A 21967-nucleotide genomic window follows, 5' to 3' on the forward strand; every position below is an offset into this window, starting at 1 on the left:
TCCTGCTCCTGCTCCTGCTCCTGCTCCGAATCTCTCTCCATCGTGCAGCGAAAATTTTAATTTATCGACGCCATATGTGGGCAGTGAGCAGAGTAACTATTGGGCCTCAGTCGCCAGCCCTTAAGTTGCCGTTCGCCGTTCGCAGTGCAACTTCTTTTTTGGGGGAAATATAAAATTTGATTTACTGCCTTGGACCGTGGTGTCGGTAGCTTCCAACCCCTCAGCTCTGGTGCCAAGCTTTACCGGGCATAATTCAGCGGCAAACCTAGCTGAATGTTATGATTTGTGAGTCTCTGGCTTATTGGCTGGCACTGGACCTGACTCTGTGTGCCCGCTTTTATTTATTTCGCTTTGAGTTAAGGCCGTTCAGATATGCTTTTCGACAGCCCCACATATTTGTAATGTTCCTAATGTTAACGCTTAGTCTGAAGTAATCGAACCGACTAAAAATTGGCATTTTAATTGAAAACAAGGATCAAACCAAAATCAAGGACATGCGAGCGTAAAGCATTCGCTTAAGTTCTGATCGAAGCATTATAAACTTTTGTTTTAGATTTTGCAGGTTTGTTTTGAATATATTCTCTTATGTTTCATGCTTCTTGAGTAGCTCCTCCTTTTCCTCCCACAGGGCAAGGCTCCTCGTATTTCGTGTAACTTCCCAATTGAGACAACATTGAGTTAAGTTTTCTTTCATTTATTGATTTGTTGTAGTGACTTAAATGAACTTTAAAATAGTGTTCATAATTACATTTACATACACATACATAAACATATATAGTATATTAATTAATACAATGTACAATGGTTTTACAACTTTTAGTTTTTGGACAATCTTTTCATTTCAAATTGGTTTTCATATGCATATACAAACATATGTACATGTATATATCTACATATATATCTATATATATATATATGTATATATTGTTTTTGTTTTCAATTAATAAATAATATTAAAATTACCATAAGCATTAAATGGGACATACGTAGAGACACGCTGATGAACAAATTGATGTGTGGCATATCCTTGAATAGAACTTTCCAACTTGCTGCTGTTTAGCGCCTAAAGCTAAATATTTAAACATTTGTATGTAACTATCGTACATTAGATCACTAGCTTTTCGTTTCACGAGTGAGTTGACCCGCCCCCTGACCCCTGACTCCTGACCTGGCCCTGCTGGGACGAACTCAAGCAAAATGATTTGACTGAATGTTGACCAACGGCTCCAACTGCTGCTCTGACTACGGATGCGACGAGCCCATGCGTGGTCCGTATAACGAGTAGGGCGCAAAGTATTGGGCCAGTGCGGCATGCGGCGGCAGGCCGGGCATCCCAGGTGGTGCCAAAGATGGCGGCAGCATTGATGGCTTGCCGTACGGATGATATCGTGCTGCCGCAGACAGTGGGCTCAGCGGCGGGGTGGGATAGGTGCGTTGAAATAGCGGATGATTCGGTGGTATGCCGCCGGCTGCCGCGGCGCTGAGCACCGCATCCGGCACGGAGGCCGTATGTGTGCGCAAATGCTGGAACAGATCGTCGGAGGTTCCGAAGCGCTTGCCGCAATACGCCGCATCGCTGCCAATCCAGGAGCATACGTACGGCAGCTGCGAGGCCGCCGCCAGGGCAGCCAGCTGTGCGTGGTAGGAGGATGCAGCCGCTGCCGCCGCTGCTGCCGCACTGGAGCCTCCGGCGCCTGCAGAGCTTCCACCCGATTTGCCCGATCCCCCGACTTCGCACTGCGGACAACCAGCGGGACAGGGCTGGCCAGCTGCTTTGTTAATGTAATGCGGACTGGCTGGACAGCCCGTGCAGTATGGATCACGGCAGATGTTTGGGGCTGCTTGCATCATGGCCGATGGGTCCGTTAATCCTTTGAGCCGAGCATAGTTCAAATACGGATTCATAGCCGACGCCTTGAACATGGCATGATGTGGCGACATTAGCGAGCTCGCCGTCATCAAGTCCATTGGATAGGGACTGCCGTAGCCTGCAGATAAGAAATCCACGAATCGATTACAATTACTGTGACATACCAAACTTGGTACCTTTAGCTCTCATAAGCTCCGATATAGAAAGAAGGGAAGAAGATTCAATATCCTTCTAGACATTTGCCTTACAAAATAAAATAAGAGCCTACTTTTTAACCGATCGTTCCAATATAAGCTATATGATATAGTTGTTCGATTCGGCAAAGGAAAGATGGATCTATAAGAACAGACATGGCTAAATTATCTCGTCTCTTGATGCTGTATATACTACTTTGTGGATAGGGAGATGCGTTACATATTTCATGACAGATTTAATATACTCTGCAAGGGTATTTGAACAGGATTTGTTGTCGATTTCTGTCGGATTCGTAATAAGCTGACGATGATATTAAATAAACCACAGCAGCTAGAATCAAATTCTCTAGTCTTTAGTTATTATAGTCTCTGAAATCGACGCATTTATTTTTCGGACAGACGGACGAGGAGTCGGACGGAGACACCAATATAGCCAATATAGCCTTGGCTGTTCACACGAGAAAAAATAATATATATTTTATGGGGCGCGAGATGCTTCCTGCTGCGTATCGTATACATTTGCACAAAAAAATTACATATATGATTTTGAGGCATTTTATTGGAATATATAGTAAAATTGTGTCCCTCTCATAAGAACAATCTCTTATCGTAGAGCGTCTATTGGCCGAGATCTTTAGATACATTATGTCGCCAAGAATAAGGATTTCTGTTACGGCTATCTATCTAGCTTGTGATTCAAGGTCAGGCTTAGATTTGATAAAACGTATGGAGTAACTCTTACCTGCTGGATAATATGAGCCCGCCGAGGGGTTCGCCTGCTGGCTTGCTGCATGCAGAGCCTTCACATAGCTGGCCTCCTTGGCCGCCGCGTAGGCTGCCTCCTGCAGTCGGCTGGAGCTGGCTGCACTGGGGCTGTGCATCGCTGCAGACTCTTTGGAATTGCTGCGTACTGGCGCGGACGACTGCACCGGACTGCCGTTGAGCTGGGAGCCAGTTGTGTTGGGCGTGCGTCTGAGAGCGGCTGCACCGCCGCCGCCCATGGAGGCGGTCGTATTTGGGGACTCGCGATGGGAGCTGCTGGCACTTTGGTTGGAATCGCAGCGCTGCTGTCCGTTGGTGGAGGCCGCGCTTGCTTTGGGCGTCTTTACGCGCTGGCTGCTGCCGCTGTTGCTGTTACTACTGGTGAGATTTGTGGCGCCGCATTCGTTGTTGTTGGTCTCGTAGGGCTTAAAGGTGCTGGGGGTCTTGCTGTGCGCCGGCGGCAGCTGTTGCTGCTCCACGGAGCCGGTGCTAACGCTGGATGAATGACTGCTAACCGGTGAGGATTTATCGCGTGTGTTATCCGCCAGGCCCAAGCCGTTGCCATTGCCATTGCCATTGCCGATGCCGCTGCCTTTGGGCTGTTGCTTTGTGGACTTTTCGATATTCGCCGCCAGCAGCTTGGGATTTGTGGTGTCCGCGCCGATAGCGCTGCATGTTTGCGCCAATAGCGCCAACGGACTGCTCTTGTTGTCCAGCTGCAAGTGCATACGAAACGAGAGGATGCTCCGAGTTAGTCAAGAGTAAAGAATTATTAGCCAGTGTCCATATGCATAACCACAGAAAGAGGGAGGCTGAGGGTGAGGTAGAGGGAGAGTGAAAGGGAAGGGCTGCCCAGTTTCTCGATATCGTGCCAGCGACATCAGATAAGACCCAAACAATCGCAGTGTCGCCTTTTTTGCATTGTCTTGGCACTCTTGGCTTACTTTATACCCCAAACACTTCCTTGACGGTCGCCAACATAAAGCACGATATGTGATCTTAATCTTTGGCCAACACTCGCGCGATCATGAAAGCTGTAGTTCGATTCGGTTTGGATTCGACCCAACCACAGCCCTTGTTTCGCTCGTGGCTATCATAAATAAGGGCTGATAACCATAAATATGCCCGAGGTGGCCAAATAAATGGAATTATGAGGCTATTAAAACGCTTGCAAATAAAAGATATAAAAAGTACATTAAATATTAAATAACGACGCAAATGTAGTGTGAAAGCATTTGGGCACAAGCCCATTCTGGGCCAAAGTTATTGCCATGGGGTGCTAAAAATATGATAAAGCTTGTTCCACTAACAAATAAGCAACGCCATCGCGAGACCGGAAGTCCTTAAATTCTACGGCCTTTTGAAACGATATTGAAATACATAACTTATCACAAAATTCCTGTGTGGCTCATGATTCATAGTTTACCATAGAATGAAATCCCAGGTTTGAAAAGTCATTGTGAATACAAAAATTCAATTATTTTTATATCATAGCTCGAACCTTGAAACACACAAATTGCCCAAAATCCAATGGAACAGACCCACATTTTTTGATTCTCAATTGAGATGAAACTTTTTAGCAAAAACATGTTGAAAATGTATGATATAATAGCTCGACATTGTTGGGATTTAAGTAACTGATGAATTTGTTAAGATATCTGGACAAAAATATTACTACTTTATACAGAGCTTGTGAAGAATCCAACTTCGAACCAAATTTGACCATGATTATAATGTCGCCGATAAATTGGTAATGTCTTACTCTTAACATTCATAGATCAGATTTATTCATTTATTAGAATAAATTGGCTCAACTATTAAATTACTGTCGAACTGAATCGGCATGTTCCTGAAACCAGATGATTCAGACCCTTATTGGTATTATTTTTGTTTATGCAAACGATTTGCAGTTACGTTTAGGAGATGACGCATTATACTCTTGCTGGCAAAATAACATTGATTAAAATGTATTTTCATCAGCTTCATTATCGTGATCCATTTGTCAGTGTAATAATTTCTCAATTCGTGCAATTCATTTACCAAAATTGCTGGCCATAAAATGGCCATAAAATATGACAACGTAATATTCGCATCGATTAGGTGAAGGTTGAAAGACCCTCGGTTAATCATTGGCCATTAATCATAGCCAATAACTAATCATGTTTTAGTGCTACTTTTCAGACTAAAAAGTGAAAATTAGCGATTTGCAGTCCCAGAAATGCCGACGCAAGGCACAAAGCAAAGTGCATATAAATGAAATGAATATTACCCACTTACAGTTGTGCCATAAACTCGAACACGGCTTTTGCAATAAAATCCATTTCGCCGCATGCCATAAATTATGACCCAGCAGGGCACGCGAGAGAGCGAAAGAGAGAGACTGAGAGGGAGAGCAGGAGACAGGGAGAGAGAGAGAGAAAACCTAAACTGAACAAACGAGTTGAGAGCCATAATTCATGGCAACTAACAAAGACCCAGCGCACATTGGAAATAATGATGTACCGCTTATGTATTTAGTGTGTGTTTGTGTGTGTGTGTGTGTGTGTGTGTGTGTGCGTGTCAGTGTCTGTGTGTGTAATTACGCCCAAGCCCAACTGGCGCAAGTCATAAACTACAAAATATTGAAGCTTTTATAACACTCAATGGGCAGCCATAAATTATTATGATACCATTGTAAAAATGGCAAATTTCTTATCGGTACTTAAGCTCTTACACATAAACACACACACACACCCACACGCACACACACATGCACACAAACACATATTTGCTCTAATGGGGATGGGACTTGAGCATATTTTGTTATACGATAAGGACCGCAATTGAGAAAAATTATTTACGGTTAGCTAAATATCGAACGCTTCCCCAAAAGCTAAATATTTTTCTTTTTTTTTGTTATTTTTCATCAGAGAATAAACTTGTTGTTTCTGTGGAAATTCCATGCAAGAGTTAAGTGCGTCACGTGTTTTCCCATAAATACTCACGACTCAACACGAGTATTTCGACTCGCTACTTCGTGTTCGAGTCACACTCGTTCCAGCTGATGCTCAATTTGAATATTTTTGATTCATCAAGTGTGCAGTTGCGTGAGGAGAGCATATTTTGGGCGCTGTGATGTGATGAGATATTATGCATAGAATATCATGATATTTGACATCCGACCGAGCACCAGCATTGCTTGTTGCACTCTTTGGGGTAGTCCTCTAGAGCCCGAACCCGCTTATTTCCCGAATTGTGTCAACACTTTATCAATTATAGCAACAACGCGCCCGCCCCAGCCAGTCTCGTTTTTAGCACAATTAGTCATAATTTATATGAACACTGATAAACATTCTGTATTGATTTTTGGTATTACGCGTATTCGTGTCGCGCATTTGGTGTTGTTTGTGATTTAGTTTATAAATTTAGCGGTGTGCGCAATGTACATACACTCGGCTAATATTTATATTATTTATACTCGCTTATAGATAGGCAGCTCCATATGGGGCTTGTTCAATTTATGATTGAACAATAGTTGTTATTAGGGCTTATTTATATTCGTACGTATTGCTGGTGTAAAATATTGGTCAGGTCTAAATAGTCGATTGACTGAGCAGGCTAGTTGAAACCTTAAAAAAAAGGTAGTTATAGCACTTAATTAGCACTCGTTGTGGCGGTTGAACACAGGTACACATTTTCAAATGAACAAAATAGGAAAGAAAAAAAAAAACATACATTCTGTGCTCTTGCATCCGTTTACAAATTATGAACGTTGTGTTAATTAAAATGTTACACCTCGTGAAAAAATATGTATGTACAAACAACAACAGTTAAATCGCAAGCAAATATTAACAGCAACAACTACAATTATAACATGAGCAATGATCGAAAAGGTTTCATACCGTCTGGGTACATGTATTTAGTCATGCCTTTTGCACAATCAAGTCACAGTCGCTTGTTAAATGCGGATAATTTAATTAGATACCTCAAACTAAACAGAGAGCCGCATTCCCTGACATGACTTACAGCAAATACAACTGCATTTGGCATAGCCTGTTAATTAAGTTATAAAGGTGTGTGTGCGTGTGTGAATGTGCCAAAAAAAGCGGTTACGCTTGGCTTGACGTCAAAAATAAAACGTATACGCACTGTATTCCCTATTGGTACTGCAATGCATATGGCATTTAATAAACAAAAGTCTAAGAGTCAAGTACGTTTCATATGATAGAATGCTTTTTATATTTCCTTACGCTAAATAGTTGTGTGCTTCTTGTGCCCCTTGTTCGGGCTCTAGAGTCGGGTCATTATGAAAATCGCTGTACTTATATATATCAGCCATATGTATGCATATATGTATATATATGGTACATATCCAAGGACTTTTTCTACGGCTTGTTTGGGAAATGCAAACTGAATTAACTTGGTCATTCTTAGTCCGATCTGTTGTTTCTAGTTTAACTAAATCAACTCAATTTGCTTTTTGGCAGTATTTACTGTACTTTCCTGCTGAGTAACCGACAATTCTGTCAAAGAATATGATTCGAATACACACGAAACTACTAAATGTGTCACGTTTTACGCAGCGGCATTTTAATAATGCCCTAAGCCATATTGTTTTATGGCTCAAACACTCAGTACTGGGGAAATATGACACATCGACACACTTTAGACGGCAAATATACACTTGAAACAATATTAAGCATCTGCAGCACAAATAAAAACAATATCAAATAGGCAGAAATCTCGAGTGCTGATGGAGGGAAGAGAAGACGGAGTCGGCGCCGATCAACTGGGGGTACTTGAAGCCACTCAAAAAATCATACTTTATGTTAATATGACAAACAAAATGTTGAAACTTTGGAAACAATGACAGTGCCAGCCCTCAAACCGTGAATTGTGAACAGGCCGCAGTGGCTTCAAGATGAGTTCAATTGAAAACTCGTTGTTGAATGCTCGAAATTGCCAGACAGCCAACAGGCAGCCACAAAAGATGCCAAGATCGAATTGTTGTTTCGTGTTTTTCGAATTGAAACTTGATGTCTGCTTTACAGGGCTTTGAAGTTTTGCCGAATACAAATATACATATATCTAATTTGATACCCTACTATACTATATTTGGCAAGAAATATTCGCTTTTAAGAAATTATTTCCAAAAAGCTGCCTATGCATTTATTACTGCCAGGGTTGTCACCCCGGAAGATTTGTAGAAAATAGTTCACGGAGCGAATCATGCCTTTTGGTTCAATTCGTGAACTTGTCTTTCCTTATCCATGAGCGCAGATTTTGGGTACAAGACTTGCTACATTTATTAACTTCCTGTTATGCCTAAGTTAAATATTGATTTAGGGTAAAAAATAGATTGGCAGTTTGGCTTTGTTTACACTTTTTGATATCTGTGTAATTTACATTGCAGAGAAACAATTTGTACATACATTTTTCTAGAGAGTCGCTTTCTTTCAAGCAACCAGCAGCTGGAAAAGTCTAGAGCTTGGATATGTTGGCCCCATGCTTTGTACTCAATGTCTGGTATTGGGTAATAAAGAAGGGGGGCTCTGGCAATTGCTTGTATTCCAAAGACTTGTATTATTTAAATTATTTTTAAATGGGGATGCCCTGGCAACCGCAATAAAACTTATCTACATTGATAATGCAATTCAGCAACTCCGGCTTCGGCTATGGCTCCGGCTCCGGCTACGGCTCCTGGCCATATTTTCCTTAAAATGCAATTTTCTACGATGCTGCGGCTCATGGTGGTGCTTCCTGCCGGCGCCTTGTGCCACAAAAACAGCCGCTATAAATATGAATTACAGGATAAGCATAAAAAGCGGAAATTGTGCGACGCCGACGTCGACGTCGCTTTGCATAAGCCCCCAGCGAGGACGTTGAGACGCTTTGCAGTTTTGTTGCGAATTATAAAATAAGCGATAAAAATTGTATAAAACTTAATGCAGACGTTGTGTGTGCGTATTGTGTGTGTGTGTGTTTGTGTGTGTGTGTGTGCTTGGGTGTGTATGGGGGGCTCTGTGGTCTGGCAATGACTGGGTTGTGCACATACTTAACGCTTATGTGGATTTTATCCATTATCTGTTAACACCTTTTTGTGTTTTTGTGGTGCTAATAAATTTGCTGCGCTGCGAGCCCGCAAGAATTTACATAAATGCTCTTGAAACTTTCATTCAGTTGTACAAAGATATTGTACAAGGGCTGTCGTATGGCTTTGTGACAATTTACTTAATTATTATTCAGAAAGCAACAACGTATCCTAAAGGTGCCCAATTATATCTGCACTGAGGGCACAACAATCATTTGCGAAATCAAGCTCCGAAGCGAGACCTTTTCAAAACGACAACGAAATTGTCAAAAGCCAAAAGGAACGGCACGTCTTTACTTTTCAATACCTTGAACCCATTGAAAATGCCTTATTTTACCAATTAAAAAGTCGAAAGTTAGCAAAAGCGTTGAAGAAGGTTCAGGGTATCACCTGGTCGAACACTCCCGACTAAAAGCAGGCCTACTCGTTTTTTTTAAATATATTAATAATTTTTTTAGCTTCGGAAAAATGGGCTGCAATGTACTTACTTTAAATTCATTTAGTACGACGAAGTGTTTTAATTTAAATTAAAAAAAAATTTGTTAATTCTTAAATTTATAAATATTATTATTTTAAGCAAGGTTTATTTTAGTTTGCTCAAAAGTACTTATTACTTAATTATTATTCTGTTTATGGTACGGGAGAACGTTTACTCAAAATTTGATGTACCAAATTCACAATGGTACGGTTGGAAATCGATAGTTATCGAATTCAGGGAAACTCAAACTAAACTTGTTCGACAAATTTAGTTGCCAATTTGCTGTCCCTGGTCCTTATATTCTTTAAGTTCGATGCGTTCAAAAGAACGGATCTACATGGGGAAATGATCTTGACTGTGACCAATAACTTAGTCGGCGCTGCATTGTTTGCATGCAAATGATATAAATGTAAATGTAACATAAGCTACGCTAAGAAGATATATTGAGTTCATCTTCCAATACTTCCAAGTGCGGGGCCTTGCAAATGCAACACAGAGCGTAAAGTGTGCAACATGTCAAAGGCTGCGCTTTCTACAGTCGAATGCCAAATTGCGAGTACTCGTTCGAGTACTCAAAATGCGCAATCCAATATGCCTGTAGTTTATTTAGCCGGCGCACAAGCGCTGTCACATTAACTGTCAACTGCTGCAAAAGTGACACTTGTCATATTGACAACTGACAGCGTCATTTGACTGTCAAACTCGGCTCGGGTAAATATGGTCGAGAGCTGGCAGCACTGGAAAAATGAAAAGCTTATTGCACGACTCGAGGGGCATGTCGCAAGTGGGTTGAATCGGATGGCGAGGGGTGGTTGTGTGGCAATGCTCTTATGGCGTTGCCACTTAATTTGACGACAAACACACACACACACGCACAGGCAGTCTCACATGCATTGTGAACTGCACTTGGCGTTAGACAATGTTGCAATTTTAGCCGTTGCTTTGGCCCCAGCAACAACAACAACAACAAGAGCAACAACAACAACAACTGTCAGCCATATCATTGCAATTGTCGCAGTTGCAGCAGCAACAACAGCAACAACAGCAACAGTTGCTGCTGTGTACGTTTTGAGTGACACATTAATGCCATTTTCATGTGTCACTCTTTCTTTCATTTGAGGTCTGTCGGATTTTGTTCCCCTCTGTTAGATTTCATGCCAGACTTTTGTCAACATTACGTGTCCATTTAGTTGTCAGTTAACAAATGTTGTTTGTTGTTGCTGCAGATACGCTTCTTTTTCTTTTGTTTTTGCGGTGGTTGTTTATTGTATTTGAACACTTATGTTTTGGCGTTGCATTTCGCACATTGTAGATGTCTTTGTGTCAGGTGCGCTAATGGGAAATTGTCCAGGCTTATATGTCCTTAATGACATATACGCCATATAATTAACCTTGTGAGCTCGGCCAAATTAATTGCCTGTTGGCATAGATCGAGACAAATGTTCATACGACGCAGCTCTTTCCGAATCTCACACATACTTATTGGCGCTTGTCAACGCCCATTTGCCATATTCCATTAGGGAGCTCATCACTCATTGCGCGGAATAAAAGCAAATGTTGAGAATACGGCCAACAACAGCCGTTGTCGGCGCGCTATTAGCTTTTACTTGGGCCAACAGCTCAAGGTTCTTGGGACCAGCAGCTGTCTGTTGTTTGCGTTCTTTTCTATGTAATTTAGACAACGTGTTTATCAATCATACGCAACGTGAACCTGTCACGCCATTCCCTGAAACGTGTAAACGTGGGCGTGCCTCTCTCTTTATAAATATGCCGCGTATAATTATATGTTGAATGAATTTATTACAACACTTAATATCATTTTCTTGCAATCAATTTTATTTATATATCTATAGGCATATAATTATTTGTTCTGACTGACGGACTGCACAACTGGACATGCATGGCTTTGCTTGCCGGCTCAAATCCACCAAGAATTTTCAACTAATATATTATTGTTCGTACAAAGAGAAACATTAAACAATATCTATGCGTTCGCAAGCCCAAATAAATCGGTTGGGTAGGGTGTTTTTATTTAATATAAATTTATATTACAAAATGTAATAAATTAATCGACAAATTAAAGTGCTCGCTATCTACTTGAATTGTTGATTGGGACACAAACATTGAAAAAAAAAAAAATAAGTAAGAAGTTCTAGTCGGGAGCTCCCGACTAGGGGATACCCTAAAACCCTCTTCTTCCAACATCAAATGCATATATATATTCTATTTTAGAGGCTATATGTCAAGTTTGGTGACTCTAGCTCTTATTATTTACCAAAGTTGCCCAAAAAACAGGATATCGATATCGATTACTTGGAAACGATGCAAGTTATCGATTATCGGAAATAAACTTGATCTGCGCAGGCACTAGGAGGAGCAAGTCTCTAGCTCTTATAGGTTCTCAGATCCTTTGGTTCATACATACGGACGGACGGAGGGACGGACGGACAGACAGACGGACATGGCTAGATCGACTCGGCCATTGATGCTGATCAAGAATATATATACTTTATGGGGCCGGAGATGCTTCCTGCTGCCTGTTACATACATTTGGCTTTCGCACAAATACAATATACCCTTATACCCATTTTTAATGGGTTCAGGGTATAAAAAGATTGCAATTTTGAGTTTTCGTTCATCGATTAGAATTGAAATAAATATGCAAAGCATAAAGAATATATTACTAGCTAATTAGTTTGGCCACCGAATCGCAAAGTCAATAAAATTAGAAAATGTATGTGAATGTCTTTTTTATGGGATACCCATTTCGGCTTTTGGCTTCGCACCGAAAAACGTTGCGGCAGCTGCTGCAATTTGCATAAAATGAAACGGACTGTCTGTCATGGTGTCATGCTGTCATTCTGTCAACTGATTGACTGCCTGCGCCTACGTACGGCATTCATTAATTCTCACATTTGTATAATAATGCGAAGCTGCTCTCGGTCTGCATATAAATTCCCACTGACAGGCTTGTGCTCGTTTTGCTTTTATTTTTATATTCTTTGTTAATGCAGTATAAAATAATGAAAAATCAAAACAGTCTATACTTGTATTTAAGCTGACAGCTGACTAAATTAATTTGACAATAATTAGCATTTCAAGTTGTCAGCGTTAATGAATTCCGCGGCGAGTGTTGCTCATTTTGAATATGCAAAGAGGTATGCGTCCGATTGGCGCACATTAAGTGACAATTTCTTGACGCCTCTCTGGCACACGTTGCATGCAACATGCTGCATGTCGCCCGTTACAAATGCAATGACCCTTTTTAATTTTAGTGGCCAATGCACATGGCGACTTGTCAGCATGTCGCTGTCATCTGTTGCCTTGGGCGCTGTCAAAATGCCAACGGGCTACTCGTGAACCCGAGACAAAGACAGCGGCACAGATAAAGACAGAGAGGAAGCGAGAGAGAGAGAGAGACGGTGAGAGTAAATTAGAAGAGCCGAGGTGTCATTCGCATTTGCGGCGCGTTAATTACGTGTTATTTATAATTATGCGCTCTACACATGCGTTGACAACATTTGTCAGCAATGCTAACAACTGGCGTATCGAATCGTGTCGGCACAGGACCCGCTTCTTGTGGGCCTCCCCTGGGCGCCCGATACTCTGCCCGGTAGCTGCATTTCATATGCGCTTTTGCGATTATTCACGATTCATTTTCCTGACTTGGTTGCGTGTTTTATAACATTTGCCTGCATTTATTTTGTAATGCTTATGAGTTAATTAACTTTCTCTAAATTCGTATTTAATTTCCTCATACAATTTTCTGTTGCCTAATGCAATGATTCGTAGTTCTAGAAAAGATTTGTATTTTAAAGTCGCAGAATTGGAGTTAAGTAGTTCGCATATTGTTAATGTTAATTTATGGGACATCCAAATGGAGCACTGCGATTATATTTCCGTTTCAGCTCTTGAATGACATTCAGCTCCGACTGATAGACTGACAGCTACCAGTGTTCCGAGACACTCGCCCGCTTAGGCCGGAAAGCCAACTGACAGTTTAGTGTTGCACAACAGTTTTTTTTTTGTTAATTTGTATTGCGAACACAATTTGTATATAAAATGTAACTAAATGAAGAGCAGAATAAGCAAAAAGAAATTGTACTTGGCTGTGTGAGAACAAGCGAGTGACTGAGTGACAGGCCGACACCCTTTATACTGCCGCCTCAGTGTGTCCGTCTGTCAGTCTTTCAGTCTGTTTGGCTGCCCCCGTCTATCACTTTGGATAATCAAATGCGAAAATATGCGCGTTGAGCCAAATACTCCGACCAATGCAGCCAAAACACACACCAACACACACACACATGACACCCCCTGTCATAGAATATAAAGAGATATAGCTTGGAGCTCAGTCATTGCATTTGTTATTTTTTTTATATACCCTGTACCCTTGGAACGGACAAGGGTTGTATACTTTTCTTTGAGTTAGATGTTAAATTCTTATTTTTAGACAATATTAAACATAGTTAGGATAAGAACAGAGTACATAGATTGATATACTTATGGATAGAAAATCCTGAAAGTTCTGCTGAATTGAAGTGTGATGGGTATCTATTAGTCTGTAAGTGGCCTGCGCATTGAAACTAGTTTTTTGTGAGCTTCCGCCCTTTGGTTGATTTTTTCCACTGCGATAAGCAAATTTCGCGAAAGTACGCCAAAATAACAGTCGGCTGAGGCGGGCAGACAAACAGCTGTATAAATGAATTGCAGATGGTACATTTTTCGCTTTAGTCGAAGCTAATTTAAATATGCAAGCGAATGGGAAGCGCGAAAAGACCCTCTGTGCGCCGATCTGCAACACGTGATAAGCGTCAGCTGGGAGAACTGTACTCTAAGCCGTGTCCGGACACGGGGATGTGAAGGCGTGAGATGCTTGTCATCTTGTCGAGCGCAAAGAAAAATGCATTTTCACTTTTCAGCGGCAACAAGATTCACACAATACCAATTGGATGTTTAGTTGAACATATATTTTACAAGCATTGCAATTGCATTTTCTAGTTTATTGGATGTGGCTGTCAGGCGCAGGTTCTGTTTGCTTGGCTTATGACATTCGTGTCTTTTGACAATTCTAATTTGTTTTATTTTTCTTTCGCTTTTTAATACATATTCTCTTTATTTGTTGCCTTGTGTTCGGGCAACCTTGGAGCGCTCGCCTTGAAGTGTCACCAGGCAAATCTACTTGGGTTCAAAGAGTGTCAACAGCAAAAAGATGGAACCCGAGTGTCAGAAATTGGTTGCGTTTACGTTGAGCATAGCAAAACGGAAAAATCTTAGAAAAAGTGTCAGTTTGACACATGTCGTTTTCTATTTAAATGAACTGGCTGTCAACTTTATGGTGTACATTTCATAGCTTTCAATTGAGGCCCCTTGTAATCAAATGGTTGGGGCTGGTTCTGGTAAGCGACAGCTGTTGTTTCTGCTTGACACGGGCATTAAATAAATGATTTATTTCGTCCTTCGACAGTATTTTGCTTTTCATTTGTTTTCATTTCGTTTGGGCCATTTTCAATAAGTCTTAAAACAGACAAGTCATATTTTAAGATAATATCTGCAATTGTTTTGTTTCAGAGATTCGTTGAAAGTTCGTTGCTCACTTTCACTTTTTCAATGTGCGAAGTGGGGTCGCACACGAAACTAATTTGAACCGCTTTCAAATGACTGCTCAAAAAGTAATGGCCCCCAATCAGACGCACACTCAGATACATATACAGCTGCAGATACAGATAGATAGACACACAGATACATTTACAAGCAGCGCTCAAGTGGCGCCAATTAAAATGATAAACATCTCTAGAACAGCGTTGGATTAAAAGTGTCGCCTTTTCGGCATCAAATAAACAACAATAATATCGAAAACTATTTCGAATAAATAATGTACACACACACACACACACACACTCACTGATAAGACAAGTGGACGGACAGCTCAGAAGTTTTTTAACGCATAATTGATGTGATTGAGATTGATTGCTTATTTGTTTTTTATTCTATCTTGTTTCTCTTATGGCTTGCTTTGATTGAAAGCCAAACCCAACTACAAAATAGGAATGGGAATAGGAAAACGCGGCGCCAGAAATTTGGGCCCATTGGCATTGGCATCGGGTGTGTCAATGTCTGAGTGCGAGTGCGTGAGTGCTGACCGCTTTCGGCTTATCAATATTACATTTCAGTTTCTTTTTATGATTAGACGATTTGTTCGGACAATGGAATGGCCACAAGCCCACAACACATTGCCACATAAACACATAGATACTGACAGCTCTTCGGCTCGATCATGTGCCCCGTCCGTCCGTACGGGGGCTTTGTGGCTTCTATTGAGTCTCTTTTTGTTGTTGTTGTTGTTGTTCCCTTGACGGGGGGCTTCAAAAGCAATTTGTGTGTTTAGTGTCAAATTTTATGTTAAGCTTTGAGAGACAGTCTGGGTCTTGGGTCTGGTGCTTTGTGCGACCAGGGCTTTGTGTTTCGAACATTTAACGGCAATCACTCATACGACGCGTTGTACCGGCGACTTAATGATTGCCACCGTTTGAAAAGCATTTAAGTTGGCCGGGATTAGAGCACATTAGGGGCATCAAATGGTCGGAAATGGTCAGCAAATGCCAGCTAAGAGCCCGCCAATATTTGTCAACTTTTGTTGGCTTTAAAACACATTTGGAACAGGAACGGGACAAACGTCCATGAAATGAATTAATTAATTAAGCAAGTGTCGAATCAGCACAGCTGAAAACCCCATTTCGTTCGGCAACAATATCAACTAATCATAAATTAACATCTCTATGTTAGTTTAGCTCCTTTCCAGCTCCGACTGACAGTTATCAGCGGGCATATTAATATGATTATTTCTATATTAATTTATTGGTTAATTTGTTGCCGCACTTTACGATTATTGGCTTTGCTGGCTGGCGACTCTCCCCTGCTCGATTATCGCAGTCCATAATTTGTATATATGTATATATATGTTTTTTTTTTTCTCCCGCTGAAAACGGGTTATTATTTTGCATTTGAGCAGTCGTTTCAATTCATTACCATAGTTACTGCCTCGCGTGCATTTAAATGGATTCATTGAGTCGCGCTCATTCAATTTGTACATACGTAAGCATTTAGCATGAAATCGGCATCGGAATGGGGTTTACTTAGGCGTCAATAGCTCGATTGACGGTCCAACAATTTTATTGATAAATGCCTTTTGATTGCGCTCTTAGGCGTCGCGTTCAAAAGGAACAACAACAACAACAAACCGACAGAAACAACAAATTGCCAATAACAATAAAAGATGGTCATATTTATACCCTGAACCCATTCAAAATGGGTATAAGGGTATATTGTATTTGTGCAAAATCCAAATGTATGTAACAGGCAGACGGAAGCATCTTCGACCCCATAAAGTATATATATTCTTGATCTTGATCTTGCCCGTCCGTCCGTATGAACGCAAGGACAACAGAACCTATAAGAGCTAAAGACTTGCTGTAGATCCTCCTAGTGCTTGCGCAGATCAAGTTTAAGTCACCAAAACTAACATATAGCTTCTAAAATAGAATATATATATATGCATTTGATGTTGGAAGAAGAGGGTTCAGGGTATCCCCTAGTCGGGAGCTCCCGACTAGAACCTCTTACTTGTATTTTTTTGTTCTTAGTTCCTTTTTCGCCGCATGGTTCTTATTTATAGTTTTATATACATAGTTAGCTTATTAACGAAATTGATCGTTAAAAAGTTATGCGAGTTATAAAAATGTCATACAATTTGAGTATAATTCCCTAATCAAAAATGCTAAATAATCGGGTTTTTATCTCAACAATTTCGAGTGCCCCACACTCGAAAATTCGTAGGAAACTGTATTATAATATTTTCAATTAACCAGATCTGTGGATATTTGTTTAGATTAGGCCTAGCTTTTGGTTAGATATGTTCCCAATTTATTACTAAAGTTATCTCTATACAAGCTTCAGCTTCTAAGCTGTCGCTGAAGTGAATAGGAAAGAGAATTTAACTATTTTTAATAAGACTTGATTGTTTTTGTGGCGAGCAAATTTTAAACGCTTTCTGCGATTTTTCCTTGGCACCTGCCGAACTAATATACCTTTGCGATCATGTTTATGTTGCCTGGAAGATGCAAACTATGAAATATCTATGCTTTAAGCATAAATTTGCAATACAATTCATTAAAATTTCCAAGCACAGCGACGAATGAGTTGTTGTTTCATTTAAATTGCGATCTACTGTACACCTTTATTTTTACCTGTCGTTGTTTCTTTTAACGCACCCACACACACACACACACACACACACAGGCATGTATACACTTGTATTATTCCAGGAATTAATTAACACTTTAGGCGAAAAGTATTATGCAGTATGCACGAAAAATTAACATGACAGCTCTAGACATGGCAATTTATCACTAACATGCTGGGCTATGCTATTCATAGTTGTTGTTTGTGCTTTTGTTTTTGTCTTTGTTGTTGTTGTGCTCTGCTGTTGATGACACTTTAATTAGAGCCACACGCAAACACACAAAGCTGAGCCACTATTACAAACACTACAACAGCCAAAACTCGAAACGAACTTCACCAAAAGGAGGCCACAAAACCCAAGCCCCAGCGTCGATTCGAGTTGAGCGAAACTGAGCTCTCTCTCTCTCTCTCTCTCTCTCTCTCTCGCTTGGAGCGAGAGCGTCATTGTGTCAAGCGCACACTTTAGCTGCCAGAGTTGCCAGCTGAGCTGTGAGCGAACTGTTAACTGGCAACTGTAAACTGCTGACTGTTGACTGCTCAAACGTTTTTATAGGGTGGAGGAGTGGGGTTTTGACTCTGTTGGCAGCATGTGGTTAACTGAAATGAATGTCTGACTGCATAAATGGCTGCTTGACTGACACATTTAATTATATTAATGATGTTTGCGGTCAGCTGACATTTGCACTTTATTTACTTTTTACAAGCCGCTCAGTTCAGTTCAGTTCAGTTCAGTTCAGCTCAGCTCAGCTTGGCTCAAGTTAGCTTGTCGTCTGTCAGTTTAGCTGAGTGGAGACTGAACAGAACTGACTTTCACGTTGCTGTTACTCAGTTTTTGAGTTATTACCCAACACGGGCCATATTAGTTTCCATTTTGTGGCAGTTTTGCACAGCGCTTCATAATTTTTCAAATGTGACAGCAAATTATCAACAGTAATTTTGTGGCAAGTCAGCCATAATTTCAGTCGTTTCTTATTGTTCGGGCGCCACAAAAACAAATGATGACACTGACAGCTGTCAAGCTTAGTTTATTTGATTTTATTATAATTAATAGCGGGCAGCTATCATTAATCATTGAATAATTTATAGACATTCGCAGCTGTTATTTACATATGTATATAAATGTATTAAGTGTATGCCAAAATGCAGGCGCAAGGGTTAGTCAGTCGAGCAGTCGACTCGAGTAAATAAATTTACTTTAAGTGACAAGCTTATAAATTTTAAATCGTGAATAATTAATATGAAAAATGACAAAAGTTGTTTCCATTTGTTGTATACACCTGCAAAGATTGCAAACCATAAATTTAGCTTGAAGTCGCAATCATTTATTTACTAGAACATTTAATTGAACAATATTCCACTGAAAGCTGTCATTTTTTTCATTTAATTGGAACCAGAATCATTTAACATATCATTTACAATATTTTGTTGCTCAAACTGTAAATTGTATTTGTGACGTTGCCCAACACTGTTTTCCACTGAAGCTTCTTGATAATGTATTGAGTGCAGTTGAGAAGCACGCTTTCGTTGCTTGTGCGAATATTTACTCAGAAATGAAAATGAAAATTTATGGGCTCTTAAGACTTTGGGGGGCAACAGAGAGCCCAAGAGTAAAGTCTTTGACTCTGATTAACTGCCATAGTTTCTCGCTTTTAGTTTTGTGTTTGCGAAATTGCATTTGTTTTCTGTCATTATAAATTCAGATTTGGTACGCCATAAATTTGAATACAGTTCACAGAGTTGCCTCGCATCCAAGCATAGACACCTACCGAACACAACTCTACTCAGCTTGGCTAAAGTCGACTCAGTCTAACATCACTCCACTCCACTGCACAACATTCCACTCGACTCGACACACATATTAACATAAATAAGTTTTATGTGCAGATATTGGTAAATTTATTGTGCTACGATTGCGAATTTGTTATTTCTTGTTCTTCTCGCACAGAAGCACATTGCCAGACAGTCAGAGAGTCTGGCAGTCTGGCAACCACTTTGAAAGGCGACATGTGGAGGAGTTGTTGATTGTTGTTGTCTCGCACAATAAATTCGCTTGCGGCGAGTGCAGTAATTGCTTTTCTGTCGACATTTCTATTATTTATGAAATATCATACGTTAATAAATAATGGCAACTAATTTTATTTAAACGCTAGCAGATACCTGGACAATATAAGCCGGCCATATCAATTGGATTGTGATATATTGCACGCAAGATAAACACAAGAATCTATTATTCAACAGAAAAACAAACAAGTCTCGCCTCAATTCGATATAAATTGTGACGTGCTACGACGAGCTGTATATAAACATTTCACCATAATTAATTGATAAAATATCAAAATAAATACCATCAAATACATGCTCTATATGGCATGAATCTGTATTATTTTAATTGGAACAAAGCTGAAATCTCCCAAATATAGATGATTTACTATTATTTATATAAAAAGAGAGTAATTATTGATTGTTCAAAATGAGCAAAAGTACATCTAAATGCAGTTATATCTTATACTTAACAAATAAATAGAGGCTACTTTTTGCTATTGGAGTTATTTTCCATTGTCAAGCTATTTGTCTCAAATGTCTTCAAAATTCTCAAGTTAGCAAATTACGGCAAGTTAACTAAAAAACAGTAAAAGATATTTTGAGTCTTTGAAAACTTTTGTGACTAGTTCGCATAGAAAAAGACAGACAACGAATATATAAATAGTTTATTTCCTTCCGAAAAGCCAACTTCGATGCATTACATATTTCCCGATATAGGGCAGGGATTAAAAGAACTATATTTAGTAGCACTATCAAAACCAAGTCGCATTCTTTTGTCGAGGCACCCAGTTTTTTTATTATAGCTTTTTTTTAAGTCGAACCCTTCGGGAACTTACCGCCGTTGGGGCTGCCGCTGTTGTCATATAATCCGGCCTGAGATAGTGATGATTGCTGGACTGCAGCATTTTGTTATAGTTGGTTAAATCCACTTTGAAGGCTGTTCTTTGGTTTGAGGAGGAGTTGTTTTAGGTAAAGCCAAGCCAGGCCGCAGATCTCTCTCGAAGACGTTGGGCCCTGCTGCAAAGGAAGTGCTGCCAACTCGTGCGAAAGGCGGCGCCTGCGCCTTCTCTAGACTCGATTAAGCCGTTGTGGCTGTTGATTTTTGATTTTTGAATTGTTGTTAATAATTTATATCATTAATAATTCAATGGGGGGTTTTTTTTGTTTTTGTTTTACCGAGCTGTGACTTTCACGCCAGCGGCATATTAATTTTTATTATTATTTGTTGTTGTTGTTGTTGCTGCTGTTGCCACCTTAATTGTGTAATAAATTCATTAAAGAGTATAATTGCAGCTGGTGAACATTTATTTGTTGATGATTTTATTTGTGCACGTTATAATTGCATATTTTGCGTTACGCGCCAAAAGCTGCAAAATGCATTCATGAATACGCTTAAGAAAACAACCAGAATTAATTTTTAGCTATTAAATTACTTTCTTTCTTTGGTTTTGCGGTTTCGCCTGAATGCCTCGTTTAGGGCGTGTTTATGACGAGGCACGTACGTGTGATTTTGACATACATGTATGTCTGCAGCATGTATGACGGCCGGCGGAGGGGGGTGGCAGGAGGCGGAGGAGCAGTGCGAGGGATCGACCTCTATAAGAGTGTTTAACGAAGCGTAAATCACAAGCAACTTGTATTTGTATTTGAAAATTGAATTAAACACTTTTCTAAGACTATGTATGCGGCTCAGTCTAAGAATAAAGCACCTTGGAGAACATCACTCGAAAATATTTAAGAAATATGTATGCACATGTGTATGCATGAATGTAAGTAATTTGTTACGTAGTTTTCTGACACGCGGCACACGTTCAACAATTTCACACACTCCGTTCGCAATCCGTTCGCAGTGCACGTACGTACTTTAACGTGAAATAACAGAATTCGACTAAAAATCTATAAACAACATTCATACTCATTCATTTTTCGCTCCGCTCTCGCCATTGTTGTGGCTCGAACGAGTCTCAGTTGTTGCCGTTCGCCTCTCGAGTCTCGAGTCTCCAGAGTGTAAAATAAGCGGAACGCTCGCGTACAGCACAACTTGTTCGGAAACCAGTTCAGTCTCAAGCATTTAATGTGTGTGCTTGCTCTCTTTGTTGTGGTCGTTTTCATTTTCAACAAGTGTGCTTTTGTTGTTGTTTGAGCGACAACATAACACACCATGCGCAGTGGAGAGTGAGAGCATCGTTGTGAGCGAGCGAGCGCACATTTTGTGGGGCTAACGCTCTTTGCTGAGAGCGCATGCCTGCTGCTGAGACAGCAGATGCCTCCTCACATCAAAAAGTACTAAATTGCATTTAGTAGTAGACAGA

General features: G+C 40.3%; 1 protein-coding gene across 1 annotated transcript; it reads right to left on the minus strand.

The window, feature by feature from the left end:
- Positions 1 to 901: 901 nt before the first annotated feature.
- On the minus strand, positions 902 to 21513 carry LOC115763471 (zinc finger protein Elbow). The gene is made up of 3 exons (XM_030706056.1): positions 20492 to 21513; positions 2807 to 3542; positions 902 to 1988 (listed from the first exon to the last, which is right to left on the minus strand). Exons 1-3 carry the CDS (start codon positions 20558 to 20560, stop codon positions 1243 to 1245), a joined length of 1551 nt encoding a protein of 516 aa, XP_030561916.1. The 5' UTR covers positions 20561 to 21513; the 3' UTR covers positions 902 to 1242.
- Positions 21514 to 21967: the final 454 nt, after the last annotated feature.

The sequence above is a fragment of the Drosophila novamexicana genome, unplaced genomic scaffold (genome assembly GCF_003285875.2).
Source record: "Drosophila novamexicana strain 15010-1031.04,08,12 unplaced genomic scaffold, DnovRS2.1 tig00000739-arrow-arrow-pilon, whole genome shotgun sequence".
Taxonomy (NCBI): Eukaryota; Metazoa; Arthropoda; class Insecta; order Diptera; family Drosophilidae; genus Drosophila; species Drosophila novamexicana.